Source organism: Macaca mulatta, chromosome 2 (genome assembly GCF_049350105.2).
Source record: "Macaca mulatta isolate MMU2019108-1 chromosome 2, T2T-MMU8v2.0, whole genome shotgun sequence".
NCBI classification, from domain to species: domain Eukaryota; kingdom Metazoa; phylum Chordata; class Mammalia; order Primates; family Cercopithecidae; genus Macaca; species Macaca mulatta.
The window spans coordinates 94,070,167-94,082,854 of record NC_133407.1 but is presented as its reverse complement, the minus strand read 5'-3'; the positions used below and the strand labels follow the sequence as shown (position 1 = coordinate 94,082,854).

General features: G+C 38.8%; 1 protein-coding gene across 1 annotated transcript in view; it reads right to left on the bottom strand.

The window, feature by feature from the left end:
• The window catches only part of LOC144339054 (uncharacterized), a 30,545-nt gene extending 18,159 nt beyond the window's left edge, over positions 1-12,386 (bottom strand). Inside the window, exon 1 of the mRNA XM_077991696.1 lies at positions 12,288-12,386. Within this exon, the coding sequence (XP_077847822.1) occupies positions 12,288-12,386 (99 nt within the window). The remainder of the gene's footprint in view (positions 1-12,287) is intronic.
• Between the last annotated feature and the right edge of the window lie 302 nt (positions 12,387-12,688).

Here is a 12,688-nt window from a genome sequence, read left to right as displayed (position 1 = left end):
AGAAAGAAAGGAAGAAAGGAAGAAAGGAAGAAAGGAAGGAAGGAAGAAAGAAAGAAAGAAAGAAAGAAAGAAAGAAAGAAAGAAAGAAAGAAAGAAAGAAAGAAAGAAAGAAAGAAAGAAAGAAAGAGAAAGAGAAAGAGAAAGAGAAAGAGAAGAAAGAGTCAAAGTCCATTTCACAAATTTGGGTTTTTTAAGATTGGACAATCAACCTGCATTTAGAAACAAATTCCCATATTCACATAATGAGGGGTCCTTCCCTAATTTCCTTGTCTTCCCCATTCTTTCTCCACACAAGCAGTCCAGGAGGCAGCATTTTCCAAAGGACAAGGACACAGGAATCTGCCTTGTGAAAGAACATGTGTTTCAATTCCAAAGGATATAAGCTACAAGCTTAATATATATATTTTTACATATTTTTAAATCTCTGCAGACCCTGGAGATTTGCTGGATATGCCATTCTGCACCCCCTTTTTGCAAAGGAGCTCTCCATCAATAATAATAGGTCCTCTGTCTTTCCCCTCTGAAACCCAGATTCAAACTATTGACCCTAATCTTACCTCTGGAAAGGTAATGCAATGTGTTTTAAACTCAGGGAGACAAGAGGCTATGAGACCTACATGAGAATAAGAAGCCTTCATCGTTTAACCCAGAACCGCCACAAATTCTCAGGAGTATAAGGCCAAAAAAAAAAAAAAAAAAATGGACCACTTATACAAAATGACCTTTTTCACTTCACTGTCTTACATTAAGCAGAGGGAAGTAAGTTTTAGGACAAATCTATCTAGGCAAAATGTCTGAGATTCTCAGTGGGAAATGTGCACCTCTTTCTTTTTGTTCATCCAGACCTTGTTTTCTATGGGAAAAGTCACAAGGCCCCTGGGGCACAGGATACCCCATGAAGATATAGATATTTCAGGAAAGCAGAGCCAGCAGAATGAGAATATTTTGGGCCAGGCACGATGCCTCATGCCTGTAATCCCAGCACTTTGGGAGGCTGAGGCTGAGGTGGGTAGATCACCTGAGGTCAGAAGTTCAAGACAAGCCTGGCCAACATGCTGAAACCCCGTCTCTACTAAAAATACAAAAATTATCCAGACATGGTGGCACATACCTGTAGTCCCAGCTACTCGGGAGGCTGAGGTAAGCAAATCGCTTGAACCCGGGAGGTGGAGGTTGCAGTGAGCCAGGATCACATCACTGTACTCCAACCTGGGCAACAGAGTGAGACCCTGCCTCAAACAACAACAACCAAAAAAAAAAAAAAAAAAAAAAAAAGAATGAGGATATTTGGTTCCAGGGCAGTCCTTCTGAATTAAACAAAGGATTTAACCAGTGGTTGGGAATACCAGAACAGGGTTCAGATATCCTGGGACAAAGGATTGATTGACAGCCTGTGGAAAGCATATTGAGGTCCAGAAAGGACCACCATTTCTAGCAGTGAACTAGAAAGAAAACCAGAGGCCAGGACAGAAACTCAGACAGACCATATTAGTATCTGTAGATCAGTCTCCTGTCTCCTGCTCTCCTACTTTCCAAGGTTTCTTCCAAATCATGTTGCACACCATTTACAGAATTATTTCACTCTCCTGCTCAAGAACTTACTATAGCTCCTTGTTGCCTCCTATTACTGAGGTGCTCATACATCCTGATTTGCTCAGTCTGTCTTACACCTATTATCCTTGTGTAATTATTAATGGCATCTCCTATTGCCCTCAGTAGTGTTCCATTTGGTTAATTAATCATGTGGTTACCATATCTTTTACTTACTTCAAACTTCTCTGCCCAATTTCCCATTCTTTTTTACGCCCACGAGTTCTCAAATAATTCTGCACTCATTTAAAGGGATTACACTGTACATACCATTATAGGTTGCCCCTGCAACTTGGGTAGAACTCTTTACTGTCCTGAGCCATGATTCTTAGATATTCTGGTAAGTTACACGTTTAGTAAATTACATATTCCAGTAAGCACAAACTCGTTTTGGGAGCTGCAATGTTAAACACAGGTGTGGTGGAACCCTGACTTTGCCACTGACAAGCTGTGTGGCTGTGAGCAAATCATATCTCCTCTCTCAAATGTTAGTTTCCATATCTATAAGCACAGAGACAATCATAAAACCTAACTCACAGGGTTAGAAATCAGCTTTAGGAAAAAAGATCCAGGTAAAGTGCTTATTACATCCACACTGGCTAATGGTAATGGTTATCACTACCTCCCACCAACATCCCACTCAGCACAATGCTGTCCGATAGACGGCTCCACTACACAAAGTGTCCTCACTTGCAGCAATGATACACTGTATGCCTTGATCACAATTTAGAGTCTTATTTGGCAGATTCTGGTGTCCTAAGTAGTGTTCCCCAGAAGCAGAGACTTAGATGGGGATTCTTGTCAAGTGATTTTTTAGGAGTGTTTTCTGGAGAGGGAGCATGAGGGATAGAGGATAGAATATGTGGGGAGGGGAGGAGATATTAAGCAAAATGTGATCTCAGTTTCAGATGACCTTCAATTTGATCCCATCAAGAAACTCTGGAGTTCAAAGTATATTATAATGTTAGCCCTAGCTTTAGCAAGTGGTCTCCATTAGTTTGTAGGTCCACATATCCATGTGGATATTTTCCATGTGGACCTATTGTTTCCCACTATGCCAGACAAACTCATGCCAGACATTTTTCAAAATCCCAGTTTCTTCATTTCCAAAATGGCAATGATAATACTTACACTGTAGGTTGTTGTAAAGACTTAGAAATAAGATTTTCCTAATCCTGACAGGAAATGGGCACATCTTTTCCTCTCATCAGCCAGATTTCTCTAAGTGTATTACCCATGGTATCTAGGTTCTTATTTACATCTTTGCTCATGATCTTTCTCCTCTCACACTTCCCCCCAACCACGACCCCAGAAAAGGTGCCTGAGCACCATGCATACCACACACACACAAACACACACACACACACACACACACACACACACATACACACACACATCCTTCCCCTCAACCTGCACCCACGTATCCTCTACTCTAAGCTTCCCACTTCAAAACCCTGGTCCAAGTCTCACCTCCTTCATCAGCCGAATCGATTTCCTCAAATTGATAATGATCTTGCCTTTCTCTAAAATAGTTTTCCACTTCATTCCATACAGTTTAACATTCGATTGATTCCTAATTGTTTAGTATTGTTTGGTCTCTTCCAACAAGATTTTAAATTTCTACTCCTCTATCCCAACCCCACCACAGAACTCAGACAAGACCTAGACATCACTTTGGTTAGATTAAGAAGTATTTATTGATGAGAAGGACAATGAAATAACTTGGCTGACCATTTCAATTCTCAGATTCTCAAAGCTAGCAAAATCTTTCCCTGTGATCCAGAGGTGCTCGGCTGACAACCTGAACCAATAGTGCATGTAAAATGAATGATAATGGCTTCCCCTGTAATTTATCTCACAGATGAATCTTAGGTGAGATTTTTCCATTGAGTTCTAACAGTTTCTGAAAATTGGTGCCATAGGAGGTGCAAAGTGGAATGCCCAACACAGCTCTGATTATCAACTGCAGTCTATGCGTGCATTACAATAACAACAGCAGGGTTAGGTTGCTTTCAGCATCCTGAAATCTCTTATTAAATCAAAGCTTAAGTATTTAACAAGTACGGTGTGTCCTAATTTATGCAATAGATATATCTCTGGAAAGTTAATGTAAATTGACATTTTTGGAGAGAGAGAATCAAATTTTATTTAAAATTCCCTTAGAGTATTCTCTACGTGATGGTATTATGATTTGGGGAATTTTCCTGTAAATAATTATTTATTTAGTTAGTTTTATGTGGAGTTTTTGGTCCTTTCAAATCAGGATGTATCTATTTTTCTCTCAGACTTTTAGAAAAATAAATGAACTTAGAAAGCTACCATTATTCAGTACTATTCCTTTTTTTGTCATCTTTTCCCCCAATTTAAAATAGGTGATTTTACTTATTTTGAAATATCATCCATTTTATATTATAAAATATCACCACACTTTACAGATGAGAAAATGAAAGTTCAGAGATGTTAAATACCCAAGGTTACAAAGTGTATTCATTTTCTAAGGCTGCCATAACAAAGTACCATAGGTTAGGTGGCTCAAAGAACAGAAATTTACTTTCTCACAGTTCTGGTGTCAACAGAATTTATTTCTCCTGAGATCTCTCTCCTTTACTTGTAGATTGCCATCAGCTATGGACTGCATGTTTGTATCCTTCCAAAATTTATATGTTGAAACTCTTATACCCAATGTGATGGTATTTGGAGGTGGAACCTTTGGGAGGTTATTAGGTTTAGATAAGGTCATGAGGGCAGGGTCCCCATGATAAGATTAATGCCCTTATAAAAGAAGGAACAGCTCTCTCTCTCTCCCCCCGCCACCCCCACCGCCCCCATCTCCCGCCCCGCCCCATGCATGCAGGTACCGAGGAAAGACCACATGAGGATATAACCAGGAAGAAGGCCCTCATCAAGAACCAGATCAAGCTGGCACCATCTCAGACTTTCAGCTTCCAAAATGGAGAGAAATAAATGTTCGTCGTTCAGGCTACTCAGTCTATGGTATTTGCATAGTAGCCTGAGCTAAGATACCATCTTCTCCCTTTGTCTTCATATGCACTTCTCTGTGTATACCTTTGTCCTAATTGCCTCTGTTTACAAGGACACTGGTCATTGGATTAGGACCCACACCAATGATCCCATTTGTCTTTATTACCTCTTTAAGACCTATCTCCAAATGTAGTCACATTCTGAGGTACTGGGGTTAAGACCTCAGCATATGAATTTGGAAGCAGGGACGCAATTCAGCCCATTACATACAGCTAATGAGTGAAGAATCAGGAATAGAACACAGCAACCCCAAGACCTAATTCAAGACTCTCTTCCACTGTACCTCTCTGTCTATATGTTTTTCCTAGTTACATGTTGTTTGTGGAATTAACAATAAGGTATCAAGTAAATATAAGTTTTCATCTACATTTAAATGTTTCATCTATAGGCATTTATTCTATGGTACAATGTAACTGAAAAAAGCTTTGCCTTCTACAAAATTGCACATGAAGAGTAATAGAGTTTATGTGGGAAAATAAAGTTAGGCAGACCACTCACTATCTGTGGAACTTTTGTAATAGAGCACTAACAAATACATTAACAGTCTTTAAAAAATCTTCAACAGTTTAATCGCTATTGGCATTTACACCTAGCCTCAAATTAGTCTCCATCATATGCAGCCTTAAACTCCACAGTTTAGGAGTCTTCTTCCAGATGTATGAATTATATAAGATTTGCTTCTAAAAGAAGCCACTTTTATCAAAATTTTAAAATCTATTCCTGAGCTCAGACTTCATAAAGATGTTGTCCTCATATTCTCCCCTAATATTGTTTGTGAGTACCCTGTTCATTGGAACCAGTGAATCTTAAAGTTATCCTAATCTGTAAAGTCCACACATGCTCCTGTCTTCAAGAACTGGTAAAATGGTTAATTATCATACTAAGAGCTACCATTTATCAAGCACATCCGATATGTCACACCTTCAGCCAAGTCTTTTACACATTTATAACCCTCATGACAACTCTACAAGGTAGGCATTTGTATCATTGTTTTTCAGTCAAGAAAACTGAGGCTCAGAGAAGTGGTGAAACTTTTATAAAAACACACAGACACCCAACCTAAATCCAGAAGTTTATAGTAATCTGTGTTAATGGTCATCCTGTTAATTAAGACCCGTTATTTCAGGCATTTGTTATCTTTTCCATTTGTATTCTATTGTATTAACCTTCCCTCACAATCCAGACTTCTCTGCATATTTGATGAGCATCATATTTGCCACCATTAAGTCATTAATAAAAACACCAAACAGAGTGGGATCAAGATTAGACCCTTCCCTCTTCTAAAGAATTTCTCATGGTCATACAGGCGTGGTGTTAATCCATTCCACTCTTCTACCATTTCATCTGCACTGGATAGCCACAGGTTTTCACAGGCCTATCATCTTGCTGAGATTAACATACAGTTAGTCAATGCATTTGGTTCTTCAATCAAACCAATAAAAACATATGTCTCTGCTTTTCTTTTAGGCACTTACAACCATCAGATATATAATTTGTTTTCAATTATTGCCTAAGATCAGCATTAAAATTTAGTAGTCCAACTTTTTCTTCTTTTGATAACATCAATAGCATCACTTCATTTCCTATCTACTGTCTCCACTCACATTGTCTATAACCTTTTGTTAAGTTTGAGCACTGAATTGTTCATTACATCTGTAGACTCTGGACATATCCTACATACTTCACTCAAAAATGGAGGCATGACTCCATGTGAAACTATGGATTTACTTAGATGTAAAATTCTTATTCTGTCTTAGTCAAATGTATCCTCCTAGAATGTATACCCTACATTTTAGAGTCTAAGACCATGCTACTCAACATAGAAAAAAGTACTTGAATACAACTGTCTTCCTTCCACCTTCTACTAATATTACATCCCAAGTTATACTTTTTTTCTTCTTTCTTTGAATATCCTTTTTGTAGTCTTTGGAGTATCATGAGGTGCAGGGCATTTTAAAATTAACCCTTCTTGCCGGGCATGGTTGCTTACGACTGTAATCCCAGCACTTTGGGGAGCTGAGAAGGGTAGGTCACCTGAGGTCAGGAGTTCGAGACCAGCCTGACCAACATGGAGAAACACCTTCTGTACTAAAAATACAAAAAATTAGCCAGGCATAATGGCGGGCGCCTGTAATCCCAGCTACTCTGGAGGCTGGGGCAGGAGAATCGCTTGAACCCAGTAGGCGGAGGTTGCAGTGAGCTGAGATTGTGCCATTGCACTCCAGCCTGAGCAACAAGAGTGAGACTCCATCTCAAAATAATAATAATAATAATAATAATTCTATACTGTTTTAGCAAACACTATCTTGGTTAAATAGCACATTAGTAGTCTAGTCATATTTTTAACTCAACAAAAACATTGTAAACTCTAAAAATTTGGGGATTTAAAATCAAAGCCACAATGAGATACCATCTCATATCAGTCAGAATGGCTACTATGAAAAAGTCAAAAAATAGATGCTGGTGAGGCTGTGGAGAAAAGGGAACAATTATATACTGTTGATATGAATGTAAATTAGTTCAGCCACTGTGGAAAGAAATTTGGAGATTTCTCAAAGAACTTAAAACAGTTCTATCATTCAACCCAGCAATCCCATTACTGGATTTTACCCAAAGGCAACAAGAGCAAAACTCCACCTCAAGGAAAAAGAAAAAAATTAGCCAGGCATGGTGGCACAGCCTTTAGTCCTAGCTACTCGGAAGGCTGAGACAAGACAATCACTTGAACCCAGGAGCCAAGATCACACCACTGCACTCCATCCTCGGCAACAGAGCAAGACTCTGTCTCAAAATAATAATAATAATAATAACAACAACAACAACAACAATAATCAGAGATTTTTAACTGGGTAAAGAAGGAAATTGTCTTCCATGAATTCATACAGGTTGGTTATAGCGTCTTCCTCTATGATTTTTCTAAATAAGAGTTGGGGGTTCACTAGAGAGACACAAACAGGAAAATCTCACCTGATTTCAGAAACCACACTATATTTTTTTCTGATCATATTAAAAAATCAAATTTTCTATACTTTGCTTTCATTTTCACTAAGAAATATTTTTCTTTGACAAAAGTGACTCAAACTTTTTATGAGAGCTGAGTTAAGCAAGAAAATAATCTTTTAGCTATTAAAAAACACACCATCAGCTGGGCATGGTGGCTCATGCCTGTCATCCCAGTACTTTGGGAGGCCGAGGATGGCAGATCACTTGAGGTCAGGAGTTGGAGACCAGCCTGGCCAACATGGTGAAACTGCGTCTCTACTAAAAATACAAAAATTAGCCAGGCATGGTGGCATGTGCCTGTAATCCCAGCTACTCAGGAGGCTGAGGCAGGACAATCACTTGAACCTGGGAGGTGGAGGTTGCAGTGAGCCAAGATTGTGCCACTGCACTCCAGCCTGGGTGACAAAGCAAGATTCTGTCTGGAAAAAACAAAAACAAAAACAAAAACAAAAAAACTTGCCATCATTCTATGAAATGTGTTAAAGATGGGAGAGTAAATTAAAATTTATGTTCTCCAATAAATTTGAAGGATGCTATTCGAGGCCACAGCCTATTTCCTCATCAGCATTCCCATCTAGACCTGAAAGACTATCATATTGTCAAGAAGACACCACCTTTGGGAATCAAGAAGCCACTACCTTTGGGAATTCAATGACTAATTGAAGCCAAAGACAAATTCAGGCTCTCATATTGCTACTCCCAACTGAATTTCTGAACTTTTCACAATTGATGAGTGAATCTAAAACATTCCAGGTTGATTCACATAGTTTGCTTGATATAACCTGTGAAAGACTAGAAATAGAAAGTTAACTCTCCCCCACCAGATTGTAAACCCTATGAGGGCAAGCCTTTTGACTCATTTATGGCCATGTCCTTTGTGCCTGGCATGAAGTGTGAGAAAACACTTATTGAACTAATAAATGCATGCATAACTTTTCCTTGTACGCTTGTATATTTCATTTGTAGCATCTAGGCTTCCACATCTAAAATCATTTAAAGGTTTTTTTTTTTTTTCTTTTTTGCGATGGAGTTTCACCCTGTCACCCAGGTTAGAGTGCAATGGCATGATCTCGGTTCACTGTAACTTCCACCTCCTGGGTTCAAGCAATTCTGCCTCAGCCTCCCGAGTAGCTGGGATTACAGGCATAAGCCACCACGTCTGGCTAATTGTTGTATTTTTAGTAGAGATGGGGTTTCGCCATGTTGGCCAGGCTGGTCTTGAACCTCTGACCTCAGGTGATCCACCCGCCTCAGCCTCCCAAAGTGCTAGGATTACAGGCGTGAGCCACTGCTCTAGCCTAAAGCTTTTTTTTTAAAGGTAGTCCATATCTGCAGCCAATTGATTTTCAACAAAAGTGCTAAGAACACACATTGGAGAAAAGACAGTCTCTTTAATAAATGATGCTGGACGGGCGCGGTGGCTCACGCCTGTAATCCCAGCACTTTGGGAGGCCGAGGCGGGCGGATCACAAGGTCAGGAGATCGAGACCACGGTGAAACCACGTCTCTACTAAAAATACAAAAAATTAGCCGGGCGCGGTGGCGGGCGCCTGTAGTCCCAGCTACTCAGGAGGCTGAGGCAGGAGAATGGCGTAAACCCAGGAGGCGGAGCTTGCAGTGAGCCGAGATCGCGCCACTGCACTCCAGCCTGGGCGACAGAGCAAGACTCCGTCTCAAAAAACAAAACAAAACAAAACAAAAAAAAAAAAAAAAAAAAAAGATGCTGGAAAAATTGAATGTCTACATGCAGAAGAAAGAAACTAGATGCTTTCTTTTCATAATATACAAAAGTCAACTCAGAATGCATTAGACTTAAATGTAAAACCCGAAACTATGAAACTACTAGAAGAAAATAAGTGAAATGCTTCACAACATTAAATTGGGCAAGGAATTTAAAAACAAGACCTCAAAAGCACAGGCAACGAAAGCTAAAAATAGATAAAAGGGATTATATCAAAAAGTTTTTGCACAGTAAAAGAAACAATTAACAGAGTGAAGAAACAACCTGTTTACAAACTATACATCTGACAAGGGGTTGATAACCAGAATATATAAGGAACTTAACAGCAAAAACAAATAAGCTGATTTAAAATGGACAAAAGACCTTAATAATCATTTCTCAAAAAAAAAAAAAAAAAAACAGCCAGGTGTGGTGGCTCATGCCTGTAATCCCAGCACTTTGGGAGGCTGAGGGGGGCATATCACGAGGTCAGGAGATCAAGACCATCCTGGCTAACACAGTGAAACCCCGTCTCTACTAAATATACAAAAAATTAGCCGGGTGTGGTGATGAGTGCCTGTAGTCCCAGCTACTCAGGAGGCTGAGTCAGGAGAATGGCGTGAACCCGGGAGGCAGAGCTTGCAGTGAGCCAAGATTGCACCACTGCACTCCAGCCTGGGGGACACAGTGAGACTCCATCTCAAAAAAAAAAAAAAAAAAAATACAAGTGGCCAACAGATACATGAAAAAGTGCTTAGCACAACTAATCATCGGGGAAATGCAATCAAAACCACAATAAGATACTGTCTCACTCCAGTTAAAATGAGTATTATCAGAAAGACAAAAGAAAATAAAGGTTAATGAGGATGTGGAGAAATGAGAACACTTACACATTGTTATTGGGAATGTAAATTAGTACAACCATTTTGGAAAACTGTATAGAAATTCCTCAAAATATTGAAAATAGAACTACCATATTATCCAGCAATCCCACTACTGGGTATATAGCCAGAGGACATGAAATCAGTATGGCAAAAAGATATTTGCAATTCTATATTTATTGCAGCACTATTCACAATAGCCAAGATATGGAATCAACCTGTGTATCCAAGAACAGATGAATGGATAAAGAAAATGTGGTATATGTACACAATGGAATACTATTCAACTATAAAAAAGAAGAAAATCCTGTCATTTTTGACAACATACATAAACCCAGAGGGCATTATGTTAAATATAACCCAGACTCAGAATGACAAATATTACATCATATCACTCATATGTAGAATCTAAAAAGAAGTTGATATCATGCAAGTAGAGAACAGTGGTTACCAGAGACTAGGGGAAGGGATGGTGGGGAAAATGGGGAGAGGTTTGTCAATAGGTAAAAAGTTATGATTGGGTAGGAAAAATTAGTTCTGGTGTTTTATTGCATAGCAGAGCGACTATGGTTAGCAGTGAGATATTGTATTACAAAATGGCTAGAAGAGAGGCTTTTGAATGTACTTATCACGAAACAATAATAAACGCATGGGGTGATGCATAAACTATCCTAACCTCATCATTATACAACAAATACATGTGTTAAAACATCAAATTGTACCACATAAATATGTAAGATTACAACTTCATTAAAAAGTAAATAATAAAGGGAGCTCATAAGTAAGAGCAGAGAAGAAGGGAAAAGGGAGATGTTCCCAGCACATCAAAATAGAATCCCAAAATCCAAATCAATGTGTAATGAATGTCTACTTTATAAAATGATTGAGGTTCTGCCTAGTAATGTTTGATTTCAAGATGTGCACATGAGAGTTCTTAAAATTATCTGGGCAATTATCTACCTAATCAAGCCCTGACAAGACCAGGAGTTGAATGAGTCAGAAACACAAAGCAAAGCTGACTCATGGGAAGGTCATGCCCATCTACCGCTACCATTTCTCTCCTTACCTGACATTACCCTTCCACTTTCAGACCCCTTGCCAACTCCTGCTACTCTCTCCCAGCACTCACTATTGCATCCAAAGTGTCAACGTTTGGCTTGGTTTTAGGTCTCTGTATTTCTCCTTTCACCCCACCCGTGACCTTTTGATCCCTACATGTAGGCTTGGTTCCTGCCTCCTATTCCTGGGGTCTCAATTACAAAAATTCCAGGACAAATCTCTTCTTAATGTTCTGTCTATAAGCCAACAGTAACTTTTGAAAGATTATAAGACCATACAGCAATTTTCTCATCTTTATATCTTTGATAAAGTCATCAACTACATGTACATATGAACTTGTTGGTATATGTGTGAGCATACACGCCAAAATACACACATACATATACAGAAACATACACACACACTTTGCATAACTAGATACTGGAAGTTTATGTGTAGGTTGCAAGTTCTATAATAAACCATTTTCTGATATCAAATGTCTAAAAATATTAAATGACCATTTATTTTCATGGCACAAACTTGTGATCATTATTATTCATGTTGGTGAGCCTATGACATTGCAAGATATTAATGCACTTTCTGATATAGCAACAATTTAGTCATTTCTGAGCAGTTTCAGTAGTCAATGGATTTGAACTGAGTGAAAGCTGATAATTTCTACCTAAAGGATGCCAACCTGGCTAATTTCATCTGGCACTGGCTTGGTGACCAAATGCCCATTTATTCTTAAGGACTGAGGTTTTTCTTCAATGACACCTGAATGGGGTCTTTAAGTCATTTCTAAAGTAGAGTTTACTACAAAAAAAAAAAAAAAATGGAAATAATCCTTGGCAAGTTAACAAGTTCACTCATCTATCTGTGTGTCTATTTTCTATGCATTCATGTATGACTTATTATATGCAAAGATTTGGAACTGCCTGGCACATTATAAGTGCTATATAATTGCTCATTATTATGATGTGGAAAGAGCATCATGGCCAAGACAGACTTACAGTGTTCTTTGGATAATGACGCATTTGCCAATGCTTGGGTTCTCTCCTCTTGTTATCTGCCCCTGTATCATCCAGCATTGTCTCCTTTTTTATTTCCATGTTACTTGATCTGTGTTAATCTCGTCTTCTGAATCCACACTGAAATGCTAACTGGAAAACCAAAAAACATGTAGCACTTCAGGCAAATGCTCAAAATTCAATGAATAAGACATTAAGATTTTTAACCTTAATTATAAGATTTTATTTCACTGCTATCACTGCTATGCAAATTTCTGCAGTCAGAATGAACTCATTTGACACCCTGTAGCAACAACTCTACCAAGACCATGTTGAAAACTTTCTCAGGACACCCTTGCAACCATATAACCAGTCTCCCAGTGACAGTGGAAGTACTATTTACA